The sequence below is a fragment of the Pteropus medius genome, unplaced genomic scaffold, assembly GCF_902729225.1.
Source record: "Pteropus medius unplaced genomic scaffold, Ma_sr-lr_union100, whole genome shotgun sequence".
In the NCBI taxonomy this organism is placed as follows: domain Eukaryota; kingdom Metazoa; phylum Chordata; class Mammalia; order Chiroptera; family Pteropodidae; genus Pteropus; species Pteropus medius.
The window spans coordinates 1,050,523-1,064,937 of record NW_024352839.1 but is presented as its reverse complement, the minus strand read 5'-3'; the positions used below and the strand labels follow the sequence as shown (position 1 = coordinate 1,064,937).

The 14,415-nt window shown below is 44.1% G+C and overlaps 1 protein-coding gene across 1 annotated transcript; it reads left to right on the top strand.

The window, feature by feature from the left end:
• The first annotated feature begins 1,718 nt into the window (after window positions 1-1,718).
• On the top strand, window positions 1,719-5,436 carry FFAR2 (free fatty acid receptor 2). Its single transcript, XM_039850113.1, has 2 exons — window positions 1,719-1,853; window positions 2,846-5,436. The coding sequence occupies exon 2, from the start codon at window positions 2,853-2,855 to the stop codon at window positions 3,840-3,842; it is 990 nt and encodes a 329-aa protein (XP_039706047.1). The 5' UTR covers window positions 1,719-1,853; window positions 2,846-2,852; the 3' UTR covers window positions 3,843-5,436.
• Window positions 5,437-14,415: the final 8,979 nt, after the last annotated feature.

Here is a 14,415-nt window from a genome sequence, read left to right as displayed (position 1 = left end):
AAGGATGACTGAGAAATAAGGAAATGGAGAAAGTGATTATATATAACTTTAGCTACTGGGTCCAATCTCCTAGTATAACAAGCTGGGTAATAATGATGATGAAAGAAACTTGAACTTGGAAGACATTGTGAAAGATACTGCTTCTGTGAAAGCTCAGCCCTTGAATTCAGCCTGAGAGGTTGCATTTCCTTTTCCTGTGACATAGGTGGGGATTTTGAATTATGAGTTCAAAGATTTCCTTTATTATGTTACTTTGATAACTACCGTGAATATGGAGAAGAGGGTTCACTAGGAGACCTTCAACATAAGTTACACACAACAATGATATGAGAAAGGCATGAGATGGGGCAAGAACAGGCAGGAATAGAGAAGGAGTCCTCTTCAACATCTATTTTCCAGTAAAACTGAAAATTTTACTGGAAATTTTAATCTGCTTTGCAATGAAATCCAGATCCTCATGAATATTTATAGAAAATCATAAAAGCAAAATGACACAAATAAATTTGGTAGCAAGCCAGAGAGAATGGTCTCTTCCTTCATTCCCGTTTATCTGGGAAGTGTATATGCATGCTAAAAGAAGAAAATAAATGAAAAGATAGAACTCTTTGGTTCTAGAGGAGAGTAGAGCTGAGGAGAAACAAAAGCTAAATATTAAGATACCTGGACCCTGGGTTTCTAGGCCAAAAAATGAATGAATGAATGAATGAATGAATGAATGAACAAGCAACAGAAGATCAGTATGTCCTTGAGAAAGAATGGAGATTCTGTGAGCAGGGATGACCACAGATAAGAAAACAGACCCATTCCCTAGGTCGAGAGGAAAATATGTTTCGACTCTGTTTCCTCAGGCGTGTGTTTTAACAGGACTTCGAGGAGCTTCTAAGCTGGAGCTGCACAGTGAGGAAAGGACAGGGTGGCTCAGAGGTTGGGCCTCGCTCATAGGAAGAGGGAATATGTGGGGGAAAGGAATGGAGCCTGAGCACCACTCCTCTAGAAAGAGCCACACAGGCACCGCGGGGCCCCTGAATCCATGACACGTGGCCGAGTCAGACAGCATGACTGTGCCCTCAGCCTCTGGATATTTTAGCAAGTGGCTCACTCTCTCCAAAGCTGTCCAACAAGCTTGAGAGGAGGGACCACGTCTACTAACTGGCATCCATGAAGTGCTAAGCACTGGCCCATACACTTTACATATGCCATTTCACGGACTCCTCACCTGACTGAAAAGAAAACTAAAGTTCAGAAAATTGATCTGCCCCAAAGTCACAATGAGGGACTTAAATTTGAGCCCACATGTGCATGACCCTCAATCCCACACTACATAGGCTAGGAGAAATCAATCTGTTTCAACTGAGAGGGTAAAAGAAACTTACTGGAGGCAGAAGGCGGGAGACCAGATAGAAAGAGGAAAAAAAAAAAGAATAAGAAGAAATAGGAATCCTCTTTTCTGAGAATAAGTAGATTGATAGAAGAAATCTCCTACAAAAGAGAGGAGAAGAGAATCTAACGGGAAATAGGAAAGGTGCCTGGGATTGAAAAGAAATTCGGGAACTAGGACAGAAACTCCGTCTGGGTCTGGAAGTCAGAATGAGGATCCGTAGGGTAAGAAGAAAGATGCTGGCGCCTTTTCCTTCGGGTGGGAGAAGAGACAGCGCTCAATTACTGACCTTCCTCTCTCTGGTCACATGACTTGTGCTGGTATAAAAGCTTTCTACCAGCCAGGTTCCTTACGATATTTTCCTGTGTGAAATAAGCGGTAGCAGTGGCTGAAGCTCTGTTCCTCTTTCCCAGAAGCTTTCAGACTTTCCTTCAGGACTAATCCCAAGAAGCCATCTATCCGGAACGAAGACAAGGCAAGGAAGCTAGCTGAGTGCTTGCACTCTGGGAAGTGATGCCAGGATCAGAAGTGGAGGGGAAGGTGTTTGGGGGGGCTGGAGGAAGTCTCTCAGAAATAGAATGTAAGGATCACATCTGGAGATAGGAACAGTGGGGTGGTGGAGGTCAAGAAATCACAGACCGGGGTATCGAACCCAGAAAGAGGATGAAGGGGCCAGACTGTGTGGGTGGTGAGGGTTACAAACTAAGTGGAAACAGCTACCCCATTAAGAAGAGTTCTTCTGTTCGGGAGCCAGTGACTGCCTGTGGGCTTTTCTGAATATTCTCTAAAGCCTTTGGGGGACAAACCCCAAAGATAGTGCTGGCTCATGCTTTCTCCCCACTCCCCCTTCCCCTACACTTCACTAGCTTCCCCTTTTTAATAACAATCCGAGTCTTGTATTGGACAGGAGAGGAAAAGGTAGAAGAGAATCTGTATTCCGCAAAGGAGAAAACGAGGTTGGGAGATGGGTTAGGGAGCTGAGCACCTGCTTCCTGAACAGGTAGTGGGGTGCTGTGGAGAACCAGCACTGGGTGGAGCGCCTGCTTCTCACTGGACGAGTTCTCAGTGTGAGGAGGCTTGCTTTTTCTCTCTGCAGGTCTCTGAATGAGGAAGGGACTTAAGGAAAGTTGGAAACTGATAAAAGTAACTTCCTGTATCTCTGAGGAAAGAAGGAGAAAGGCTGGGGAAACTGGAGGGGGAATTCCCTTGGGTAGCCAAGGGTTGGTCTCCCCCAGAGACACATGACGGCAAACATAATAACTCCTAGTTAATATCCCACCCCAGGCAAAGTCAATAATTGCTCTGGGCAGTTCTGGCAGGTGGTGTGAGCAAGCAGTGGTGTCAGCAGACAGCCTTGACCTGGGAAGGGGAGAGTGCCAGGGAGGATGTCCTCATCCTGAACCAGAGGTGGGACCACAGGCTATGAGTGGGGCCTCCTGACCCTGCCCTTTTTTAATCCTCTTTCAGAACAGTCATGCTAAGCTTGAAGAGCTCCTTGATCCTCGTGGCCTATGTCATTATCTTTCTCACCGGTCTCCCTGCCAACCTCCTGGCCCTTCGTGCCTTCCTGGGGCGAGTCCGCCAGCCCCAGCGTGCACCGATCCACATTCTCTTGCTCAGCCTGACACTGGCGGACCTCCTGCTGCTGCTGCTGCTGCCCTTCAAGATCATTGAGGCTGCATATGAATTCACGTGGAAACTGCCTGAGATAATCTGTGCCATCACAGGTTTCGGCTTCTACAGCAGCATCTACTGGAGCACATGGCTCCTTGCGGGCATCAGCATCGAGCGCTACCTGGGAGTGGCTTTCCCCGTGCAGTACAAGCTGTCCCGCCGGCCTTTGTATGGAGTGATTGCTGCTCTGATCTCCTGGATCATGTCCTTTGGTCACTGCACCATCGTCATCATCGTCCAGTACTGGAACAAAACCCAGGAGGCCACAAATAAGGATGAAATTACCTGCTACGAGAACTTCAGCCCAGGCCAGCTGGACTTGGTGCTTCCTGTGCGACTGGAGCTGTGCCTTGTCCTCTTCCTTATCCCCATGGTGGTCACCATCTTCTGCTACTGGCGCTTTGTGCGGATCATGCTCACTCAGCCCCATGTGGGGGCCCAGAGGCGGCGCCGAGCTGTGGGGCTGGCTATCGTGACACTCCTTAATTTCCTGGTGTGCTTCGGTCCTTATAACGTATCCCACCTGGTGGGGTTTTACACGAAGAAAAGCCCCCAGTGGCGAGCGGAAGCTGTGGTATTCAGTTCCCTCAATGCCAGCCTGGATCCCCTGCTTTTCTATTTCTCTTCGTCGGATGTGCGCAGAGCCTTTGGCAAAGGGCTTCAGATACTGCGGCATCGGAGCTCCACCCTGTCGGGACGCAAAGGCAGAGAGATAGCGGAGATGGCGAATGGGGATAAGGGTGCGAGTCAAGTCGAGGGAGCAGCGAGCTCTGACTTTACCACAGACTAGGGAGGTCTCTGCACCTTTGGAGGCCCTCGCGGCCATGTATGAGTTGAGCAGGCTGGGAGAGGGAGAGCATGAGGGTTCCTGTTCCAGATTCAGCAATCCACTACTGGGACTGTAAAAATTTCTCTCATCAGTTTGGTATCCCTTTCTGACTGAATTTTCCTTCCCAATGGAACACGGCTCCGTAACAAAAGAAGAAATGGTTAGGCATAGAAGCACTATCAGACCAAGTTTCAGAAGCCATGTAGCTAACACGAATTCAGTCCTTATGAGGTGATCGGTAGCTGGAAATGACCAGGCCAAAGCAGAGAGTCCTAAAACAATCTTACCATAAGCTTTGAAACAATATCTAGACGCTGTTCTAGCTGTCGATGCTGGGGAAAAAGCCAACAGGAAAGAGACGGAAGAGAAATACTAAATGAGGTCAAAGAACTCAGGGAGGTTCTGAGCCAAGGGGACTAGGAGGTGGGGCTGAGGGCTTAGGCCTCTAGTTGATCTAGGTTTGCACTGTATTGATCTGACCTGCTGCTTTGTAAGTATGCTCAAGACGTCTTCATGTGTGTAGCTTGTCTCCCCATTAAATTGCCTGAGGTCTGGATCTTGTCCTCTCCCTATATGGCACCCCGCACCGGCTTCACTTGGTGATGGTGTTAGCGTTCATGCTCTTGCTGCTGCCACTGAGCACGATGTAGGGCGTCTTCTGGGCCAGCTTAGCACCCATCAGTCAGAGCTCATCACTGACTAGCACAGGAAAAGACAGCCTGGTCTGGCAGATTGAAAATAAAGATTATAAAACTCTGAAACAAGTGTCCACCGTTTTTGTGACGTTTCTGCAAGTATAGGGAAGGCAAAAATGGAATGAAGAACCAGACTCAGCAGCAAACAGCAAAATGAGAAGGTGATGCATCTGAAACCACAGAAACATTTTAAGGTAAAGATGTAATGAGAGTGGGTTAAGTGAGGGTACTGCCATAATCCTGTTATACTGATGAATAGAGATCGGTTTAGAAAGAGCTTGTAGGATGAGTCTTTACGCAACATTATCAATGTATCACATGTTACTTTCCTGTTTAGAAGCCTTCAGAGTTTTCTTATCATCAAAAGTTTTCCTCCCAGAAACTCATATCATATCATTCCATTGCCTGCTTTGTATCCTCTCTCCCTTCCCAGTTCCACCTGACTAATTCATTTCTTCACAATAAGGACCCCTAGAGCACTCTCTCTCGGTAACTGACCCTCCAGGTCCTAGCCTAGTGGTTTGCAACAGAGGCTATATATCAGAATTACATGTAGAGATATAAGAACAATACAGGTGGCCACCTCAAATCTACTGACTCAGAATCTCAGGCAGGGGTCGAGGGCAGCAGGTGAGTTTTAAAAATCTCCCTAGGTGATTATGATAGGCAGGTCAGGTTAGGAATCACTGGCCTAGCTTAGAGACCCAATCTGTCCAAGGAATTACTCTTCAGAGATACCTTTCCGGCTTATAAGTCCCCCTCACCTCAACCGCATGTACCCCGTCTTCTGATTGCTTGCTTTTCCCCTTCTTATAAAACCCCACACAGTACTTACTTTCTCCAGAAAGACTTACTTCCCTTATTATTTCCACCCAACCAAGAGCTCATTCTCTTTCTTTTCCTTCCTCAAAACAATACTAGACTTGTGTCCTAAGAGCCTTGACTTCATGTTGGTTCTGCTTACTAACTGGGTGACCTTGAGCAAGTCACAACCTCCAGCCTTCATTTCCAAATCATAATAAAGAGGATAATGTATGCCTCCCAGGTTCATTATGAGGATTCAAATGAGACTTAATATACAAAATTGCTGAGAAATTATAGAGTATTATTTAGCTCTAAGATAACAACTGAAACATAGATATACTCCCACTTGAAGAAATATAGCAAGTAGAAATTTTAAATGATGGAAATAATATATTAGGTAAGCAACTTTATAGGATGATTGGACAGTAATGTATGAGGGGAAAAAATCTGGGATTTTCAGCTGACTGTAGGTTTACTACGCATCTATGATGTATTAGATCTTCCAAAAAAGCTAATTTGATTTTGGGTGGTATTAAAAGAAGCAGTCTAAACAAGTTGATAATTTCACTCTACTGAGTTCTATTCAGTAGCATGTTTAGTACTGAGCAACACATTTTATAAAAGATGTTAATTCAATGAATCAAAGGACAATAATTCAAGTTAATCAGAAAAATTAACCAGAATGTTTTGGAAATTTAAAACCTAATAATAATAAAGTAACAACAAGAATACATTAAATGTCAGGCAGTATTCTAGAGTAGCTGTCCCCATCCTTTTTGGCACCAGAGACCGGTGCTCCTATGAGAATCTAATGCCTGATGATCTGTGGTGGAGCTGAGGTAGTGATGCTAGCTCTGGGGAGCAGCTGCAAATACAGAAGAAGCTTCGCTGGCTCTCCTGACGCTCACCTCCTGCTGTGTGGCCCAGTTCCTAACAGGCCACAGATCTGTAGCTGTCTGTGGCCCTGGGGTTGGGAACCCCTGTTCTAGAGAAGGAGCCTAAGATGATGAAGGGAACTTTCCAAGGCCAGTAAGTGAAAGAGAGTTGGCATCCAGGTCTTCCTAACTCCAAAGTGCCTGCTTTTTTCGCTAACACACGAAAAGTAAGTAAGAGACTGTTTGATATGTGGCTAAAATGAGATAAGGTCCATTTTATGGAAGATGCATTCTGTGGAGCCCCACAGGGAAAAACAAGGGTCATGGGCAAAAAAGGCAGGGAGTTACATCTGAAACAGTCAGGGCTGTTTAAAGTGGAACTAACTACCTCAGCAAGGTAATCACTCCCCCATCTCCAGGAATTTTGAAGTAGAAGATAGAAAACACCCATCTTAGGACATTGAGGAAACTCACACATCTGAAAAGGACTGGACCAGTAACTGCCAAACCCTTTCCAACCTGAGATTCCCAGGGTTTTGGAGACATGGCTGCTCTCTGATCAGGAAAATGCAAGAAAATCTCTGGGCCTGATCTGAGACTTTCAGGGTGAAACTTTAGCTACTCATTAACAAGTATTTCATCTTCATTAAGTTACTTGATAGATAGCCCATTTCTTCACTGGGAAATTAGTAATTCATTTGTTCAGCAAATATGTATTGATTAACTACTATAAGCTAGGTATTTTTCTAGGAGCTGGAGATGCAGAGGGTTTAAGAGACAATATATCTTGCCCTCTAGGGGTTTCCATTATAGTGAGGGAAAAAATGGTTAATAAACAAGTAAACAAATAAAGAATCAAGGTAATTTCAGAATGTGGCAAATGGATGTTACAAATGGACTAAAATAGAGATATGAGAGAAAGTATAAGAGGATAGTTCAGGGGGTTTGGAAAATTCTCCTGAGTCAGTGGTATTCAGCTGAGACCTGAATGATGAGAGGTAGTTGCCATGTAAAAGCCCACAGGAAGAGCATTCTAGAAATAGAAACTGCTGGTGCAAAGGCCTTGAGATGGGAAAAAACTTTAGTGAGGGCCAGTGTGGGGCTAGAGCAGTGGTTTGCAAACTTAAGCATGTATTAGAATCACTTTAAGAGTTTGCTGAAGCATAGATTACTGTTTTCCCTCCCCACAGCTTCAGAATTAGTAGGTCTGGGATGGGACACAGGAGTTTATATTTCTTTTTTTTGTTTTTTCCAAAGATATTTTTATTTCGAACAATTCACAATTACTGATATCTCATTAGCTGTTTTAAAATGGTGCTTGATTGATGACACAAGTACTATATGCTAGGTAGTAAAACTTTGTTATGATCCTTTATATTTCTGTGATGTCAGTTGTCGCTTCTCTTTCTTTTCTAATTTGATTTATTTGGGCCCTCTCTCTCTTTTTGTAAAATTAATTAATTAATTTTTTTATGGTGACATTGGTTAACGAAATCCAGTAAGTTTCAGCTGTACACATTAACAGTAAGGCATATATATATTTACACTGTGCGTTCACCTCCCATAGTTAGGTTTCTTTCTGTCACCACATATTTGACCCCTTTTACCCTATCTACCTTCTTTCCCCCTATCCGTGGTACCCACTAGGTCTATCGTTCATGTCCGTGAGTCTCTGTTTGTTTGTCCTGTTCATTTGTTGCTTTTAGGTTTATATCTGAGAAGTTCTTTATCTCTCTTTCAATTTTAAATGATAGCCTTGCTAGGTATAGTAGTCTTGGTGGTAGGTCCTTGCTTTTCCTGACTTTGAATACTTTGTGCCAATCGCTTCTGGCCTGGAAAGTTTCTGTTGAGAAATCAGCTGACGGTCTTACGGGTGCTCCCTTGTAGGTAACTAACCGTCTTTCTCTTGCTGCTTTTTAAGATTTTCTCTTTGTCTTTAACCTTTGGCATTTTAATGATGATATGTTCTCATGTGGGCCTCTTTGGGTTCATGTTGCTTAGGACTCTTTGTGCTTCCTGGGCTTGTATGTCTATTTTCTTCACTATGTTAGAGAAGTTTTCCATCATTATTTCTTCAAGTGGGTTCTCAATCTCTTGCTTTCTCTTTTCTCCTAGTACCCCAATGATGCAAATGTTGTTATACTTGATATTGTCCCAGAAGTCTCCCTTAAACAATCCTCATTTTTTTGGATTCTTTTTTCTTTTTGCTGTTCTGGTTGGGTATTTTCTGCTCCCTTATCAATCAAATTGCTGATTTTATCCTCTGCTTCATCTAATCTTCTGTTGATTACTTCTAGTGTATTCTTCATTTCAATTATTGTATTCTTCACTTCTGACTGGTTCTTTTTTATAGTTACTATGTCTTTTTTTTTTTTTATGCTAACTATCTCACTAAGTTCCTTGAGGATCCTTATAACCAGTGTTTCCAACCCTGTAACTGATAGAGTATTTGCCTTCATTTCATTTAGTTCTTTATCTGGAGTTTTTGCCTGTTCTCTGACTTGGGGCATGTTTCTTTGTCTCCTCATTTGGATGCCTCTCTGTGTTTGTTTTTGTGTATTAGGTGGATCTGCTATGTCTCCCAGTCTTGGCAGTGTAGCCTTATGTAGTAGGTGTCCTGTGGAGCCCATCGATACAGTCACCCTGATCACCTGAGCTGGGTGCTCCAGGAGTGTCCTTTGTGTGGGTTATGTGTGCCTTCCTGTTGTAGTTGAGCTTTGATTGCAGCTGGCATGTCAGTGGGCGGGATTGACCCTCAGGCTGACTGGCTGTGAGGACTGGCCACGAACACAGCCTGCCAGCTGCTGTATGGGGTCTGACCCCACAGAGTGGCCTCAGATGCCTATTGAAATCACCCTTTGGATATGCCCCTTGTGGGGCTAACCAGGTGGTGCTTTGTTGTGGTCTGAAGTTGATCACAACACAGGGTGTGTTGGTTCGGGGGCCTCTTGGTAGAGTGTCTGGTGCAGACCAAGGTCAGTTGCTGTCTATGACCACCCCAAGGCTACCTGGTAGAAGCTACAAAGTGATCTGCAGTTGGTTGCTGCCTGTGCTAGACCTGGAGGTACATGGGAAACATCACACTACAAAATGAGGTTGGCCGCCACCAGTACTGAGCCTGGGGCAGCTCAGCAAAAGGTCCAGAGCACTCTGAGGCCTGCTGTCACCTACCATCTGCCCATAATGCTCAGTCACAGAAAGAGCCTCGGGGCAGTATGCAAATTGGATGAGATGGGATCTCAGGGTGGGGAAAGTGATGTTCACCAGTTTAATACAGATTCAGATTTGGTGCCAGTGCTGATCCTGGGGCCACTCAGCAAAAGGCATAGAGCACACCAAGGCCACCCCTTAGCCCCACAGATCTCAAAGAGTTCTCCAAGAAAGACTGCAGCATGAACCAATGCCTGCTGCTCACCACTGAAAGAAACTCTTGCAGTGCATGAGTTAGGTGGGGTGGGGTCCCAAGGAGTAACCACAATGAAGTGAGTGGAGTTCACCAGGCTAGTGCAAATTCAGATTTGGTTATGTGGTGGGCAGGGTTAACACAGGAACACTGGAAACTGTCCCTCCAACCCTCAATCTTAAGCCACACAATTTAGTCTCTTCCTGTATGTCTCTGGCACCTCCTGAGCTGCTGACCCTCTGGTGGAACCTAGGGTGAGTGCGTACAAGTGAAAGAGTCTGTGCATAGGCCCTTTAAGAGGACAGAGCCTGGGTTTCCAGCAGCCTTTCATCTCACCTGGTAGCATGAAATTTTGCTGATTTTCATAGTCAAGTGTTGTGGGGGCTCCTCTTCCCAGCACTGGTGCTCCTGCTTGGGGATCTTAAGCAGGCTGGGACCTCTCGCTTCTCAAGGGGGATATCTGCAGCTGAGATATCCCTCCCAATTCTCAACTGCCACACGTGGGTGTGGGGCCATCCCATTTTGTATTTTTGCTCCTCCTACCAGCCTCTATGTGGCTTCCTCTTTATATCTTTAGTTGTAGGACTTCTGTTCAGCTAGTCTTCAGATAGTTCTCTGAGTTGATTTTTCTATAATTTAATTGTAATTAATGTGTTCATGGGAGGAGAAGAGCACAGCATTTACCTATTCCACCACCTTGACTGGAACTCCTCAAGAATTTGTATTTCTAACAATCCCAGGTGACACTGATGCTAGTGGTTCAGAGACTACACTTTGAGAACCATTGGGCTGGAATATCGTGAACTGCGGAGAATAAACAATGGAAGATAAAGTTAAGGAGGTCATTGGAAACCAAACCATGCAAAGTTTTTTAGCTCACAAGTAGGAGTTTGAATTTATTCTAAGAGCTTTGAAAGCCATTCGAGAGTTTGAACAAGAGAGTGAAATAACCTGATTTCTATTTTAAGATGATCACTCTGGCATCTGTGCCTACCACTGAAGGGAGATGGTTGTTAGGTTAAGGAGATAATGTGCATGGCAGTTAAGAAAACATAAAGTACTATAGCAAACATGCCAGGTTTTCATCATCCCTGAAAGTAAGGGCTATTTCTTCTTTCATTAGAAGTGATCATCCAAGGACCAAAAAGGCTTTACAAGTTATGCATCTACTCGATAAATAGATGTCCCCAGTGGTGTGCTAAAAAATGTTTCACAATCAGCTCCTGGGATGGGAAGGGGTAGTGGGGAGCAGGAGAATGGAGTTGTGAAAGGCCTTGAGTTGTCGCACTTGCCAATTTCTATGGCAGACACATTCCACCAGGGCCAGTTTCTACAAAGATGAAGTCACTGAACATGGGCTTGGCAAAAAATACTAATAATCAGCTCTTGCAATCCAGCTCAAGCATATCTCTAGACACATTCCCAGCACATATGCTCAACTGATGGACAGATCACATCCTACTTGAGAAAACTTTCTCTCTCCCAGGCTGCATATAGGATAAGCCTCTGGCACCATAAACACTAGCTAAATGTGGCTGCTGGTCCTGATCCAAAAGGATCCAGGTGGTTGGTTAGATTGCAGGACTCCTCTGAATTTCCCGTAGGATGGCAGATGGGTAAACAGAAATATGAATGCCTGGTTAATGAATAACACAGACAGCAGCCTAGAGCAGCTACCAGAAAATAGGAGTGGAGGGAGCTAGCTCATCTCAACCTAGGAAAAAGAGAAACTGGCATTGACGATTTCACTTTCCTTTTCTAAAAAAAGATGCTGTTTTGCTTCTTTATCTGAAATTCTCCCCTGACCAGAGCTCACATGTAGTGTGGTTTTATAGTGATTACTGTGGTCAGAGAAGGCAGGGTGGGTCATCCTAGAGAGTATTTGAAGGAAAACACACAGCCAAGATTCCGACTCTACTTCCTACAACCTACCTGCCCCTTAGCTTCAGGTTTCTGTTAGTTCTTGGGTTTGTTTGTTTGTTTTTCTGTCGGCTTTCCCTACCTCCTGTGGTTAGATACTTTTGCCCCATTTTTTGTTTCATTATTTTTCTCTAGTCACAGGAAGTGAGGACATTTCTCATCTACAAATTGCACATTCAACCAGGAAATTGGGTCAACGATCTCTAAGCCCTCAGAAGCAGTAGTCCAGTAACCCGCTTGGCAAAATTTTTAATATCTAGAAATGTAGGAGATGTGAGATCAAGTGGTGGGGATGGGGAGCCAATGCTGCAACAGTCAACTGTCCACCAGCAGCTTACCCAAGCAGGGGCTATCCATAACTCTATTATAATCTCAGCCTCTCTCCCCAAATGCTTTCTCCTGCCTTCTGTCAGCCAGTTACGATCAGCTTCAAGGAAACAATGTTAAGAAAATAAATATACTGCTCCCAAATCTAAATATTTTAAATAGAAGACCCATAAATGTGTATAGCTGTCTAAAATTTCTACTGTTCCAGAGCAGACATTACGTCATTCAGCTTTCCATAGGTGTAGGCCTTCATTCATCCACAAATGTTTATTGAGGCCTACTATGTGTCAGACCCTGTTCTAGGTGCTAAAAACCCAGCAGTGAATAAAGACATGCTCCCTGCTCTCACGCAGCTCACATTCCAATGAGAGAGGCATACAGGGAAACCAACAAACAGACACTTTGAAGTGATGCTAAGGGCTGTGAAGACGAGAAAAGAAGGTGAAGAATAACCTTGAGGCAGGAAGTAGGCAACTACTTTTGAATGAGTGGCTTGGAAAGGCCTCTCAAAAGTGGCATTTGAGTTACTACCAGATGACAAAAAGGAATAATATATGCCAAGAACTGGGGGGAAAATATTCCAAGCTAAGGGTTCGAGGCAAATTCAAGGCTTGGAAAAGCTGACTTTACACAAGGAAGAGAAAGGCTAGGGTAACCAGGGCTTAGTGACAGCTGGAAGAGCAGACAAGAGTCAGATCATAGAGGCTCTTGAGGGTTTATGATAAGAAGCACAGCAGATATCTTCTCTCTGCTTAACAGGAAAAGCAGAGGCTCGGAGACCAGTCCTCATCAGGGTGGTCTTCTGCACCCCAGTCTAGGAATCCAGACTCCCTCTCAAAACTTGGTGCACACTCTCTTGCTCTCAATCTGTTGCCTCATTGCAGAAGAGGAAGGAGGACAGGAAATGTGATTCATGCAGTGTGCAGTTGTTTGGTATAGAAAGTTAGCGAGGGAGGTAGAGACTGACTGCTGAGGTTCTGAGGAAAGAAAGTAGAGGTGGAACAAGACATCTGAGTGCTGAGAGCAGGAGAGAGGAGGCCAGTGAGGAGCTGGTTTTGGGAAGGAGAGGCAACTTGCCTGGGCTCTGAGAAAGGCAAGAGAGGTGACCAGGAGTCCTCCCATGCTGTGCCCATGTCCACTGGCCTGGAACAGAAGTGGTGGTGTAAGGACAGAATCATGGAGCTCTGGAGAATTATAGAAATCCTCCAGTCCAATGATTCTCAACCATGGCTGCATTGCAGAGCCACCTGAGGCACTTCTAAAAAGTGCATTTAGGCATTTTATTTTGTTATAGCTCTCCAGGGACTTGGGAACCTTGGAGGGTTGAGAATCACCATATCTAGTCCTGCCCCTCCACCAGACCAGCCAGAGGGATCTCCAGTGAGGTAGCAGGAAGTACTGACTGGGTCTGAATCTGGGCTTACACTGTGCAACTCAACTTCTCTGGGCTTTAGTTTTCTCACTGAAAAAAAAAATGAGGGTGGAGTGGCTAACACACCTATACCATCATGCTATTATGAAGATTTAATGAGCTTAAAATTGTACACATAAAACACTTAGAACAGTATCCATCATCCTGTTGATGCTTGTTTATACATGCTTATATATGGCAATCTGTTTAAAACATAATTCAATTCTGCTCAGAGGCTTCCAAATACTTCTCATGGCCCTCAGAATAAAATCTCAAGCCTTCTCCATGGCCCTACGTGATCTGACACTTGTCCATCTGCCCAAGCTCATCTCCCTCCTTCCATACCCCCGCCTTCTCATATCATTCCTCCTTTGTGCTGTCAACAACTTGCAAAGCTCCTTCTTGCTTCGGATCCTTTGCACTTGCTGCTTTATTTTCCTGGAACCCTCTTCTCCCACATTCTCACATGGCTGCATCCTCATCTCTCAGGCTGCTTACAACTTAAATTTCATCTGTTCATAGGATTTTCTCCTCAACCCACTCCAAAATTGCCTCCCTTGGATACAGTCACATCACTCCGAATTACTGACTTTACTGTATTTATTACTATCTAATATTGTTTTTGTCTTACCTATTATTTTTAGAAAACTTATATGTGCACATAGTTTAATAATTCAAATGGTTTGCTATCAAAAACAATATCCCTCACCCTCTGGTTCCACTACAGTCATTTACTCCTTCTTGGAGACAACCGCTTTCACTTCTTTTCAACTAAATATTTATCCTTTCATGTCTTTAAGGAACTTCCTTATTTTACTATATGCTTTCATTTTTCAATATCAAGTTTTATCTGTTAACTTTCCCCTATGACAGATGAGGATTTAGCTCTCCCCAATACATAAACACATGTACCTTTCCCACTCTGAATCTTCCTAATATACTTATATCATAATTGCATAATTAGAACAACACTCGATGTTTACATTATTGTGACTATGTAAATAGAGGAGCTCTATAATAAACTGATTACTTTTTCTACTCTACACAACTTCTCTCCCCACTCCGGGAATTAATAATTGCCTTTTTTTTTTTTTATTTG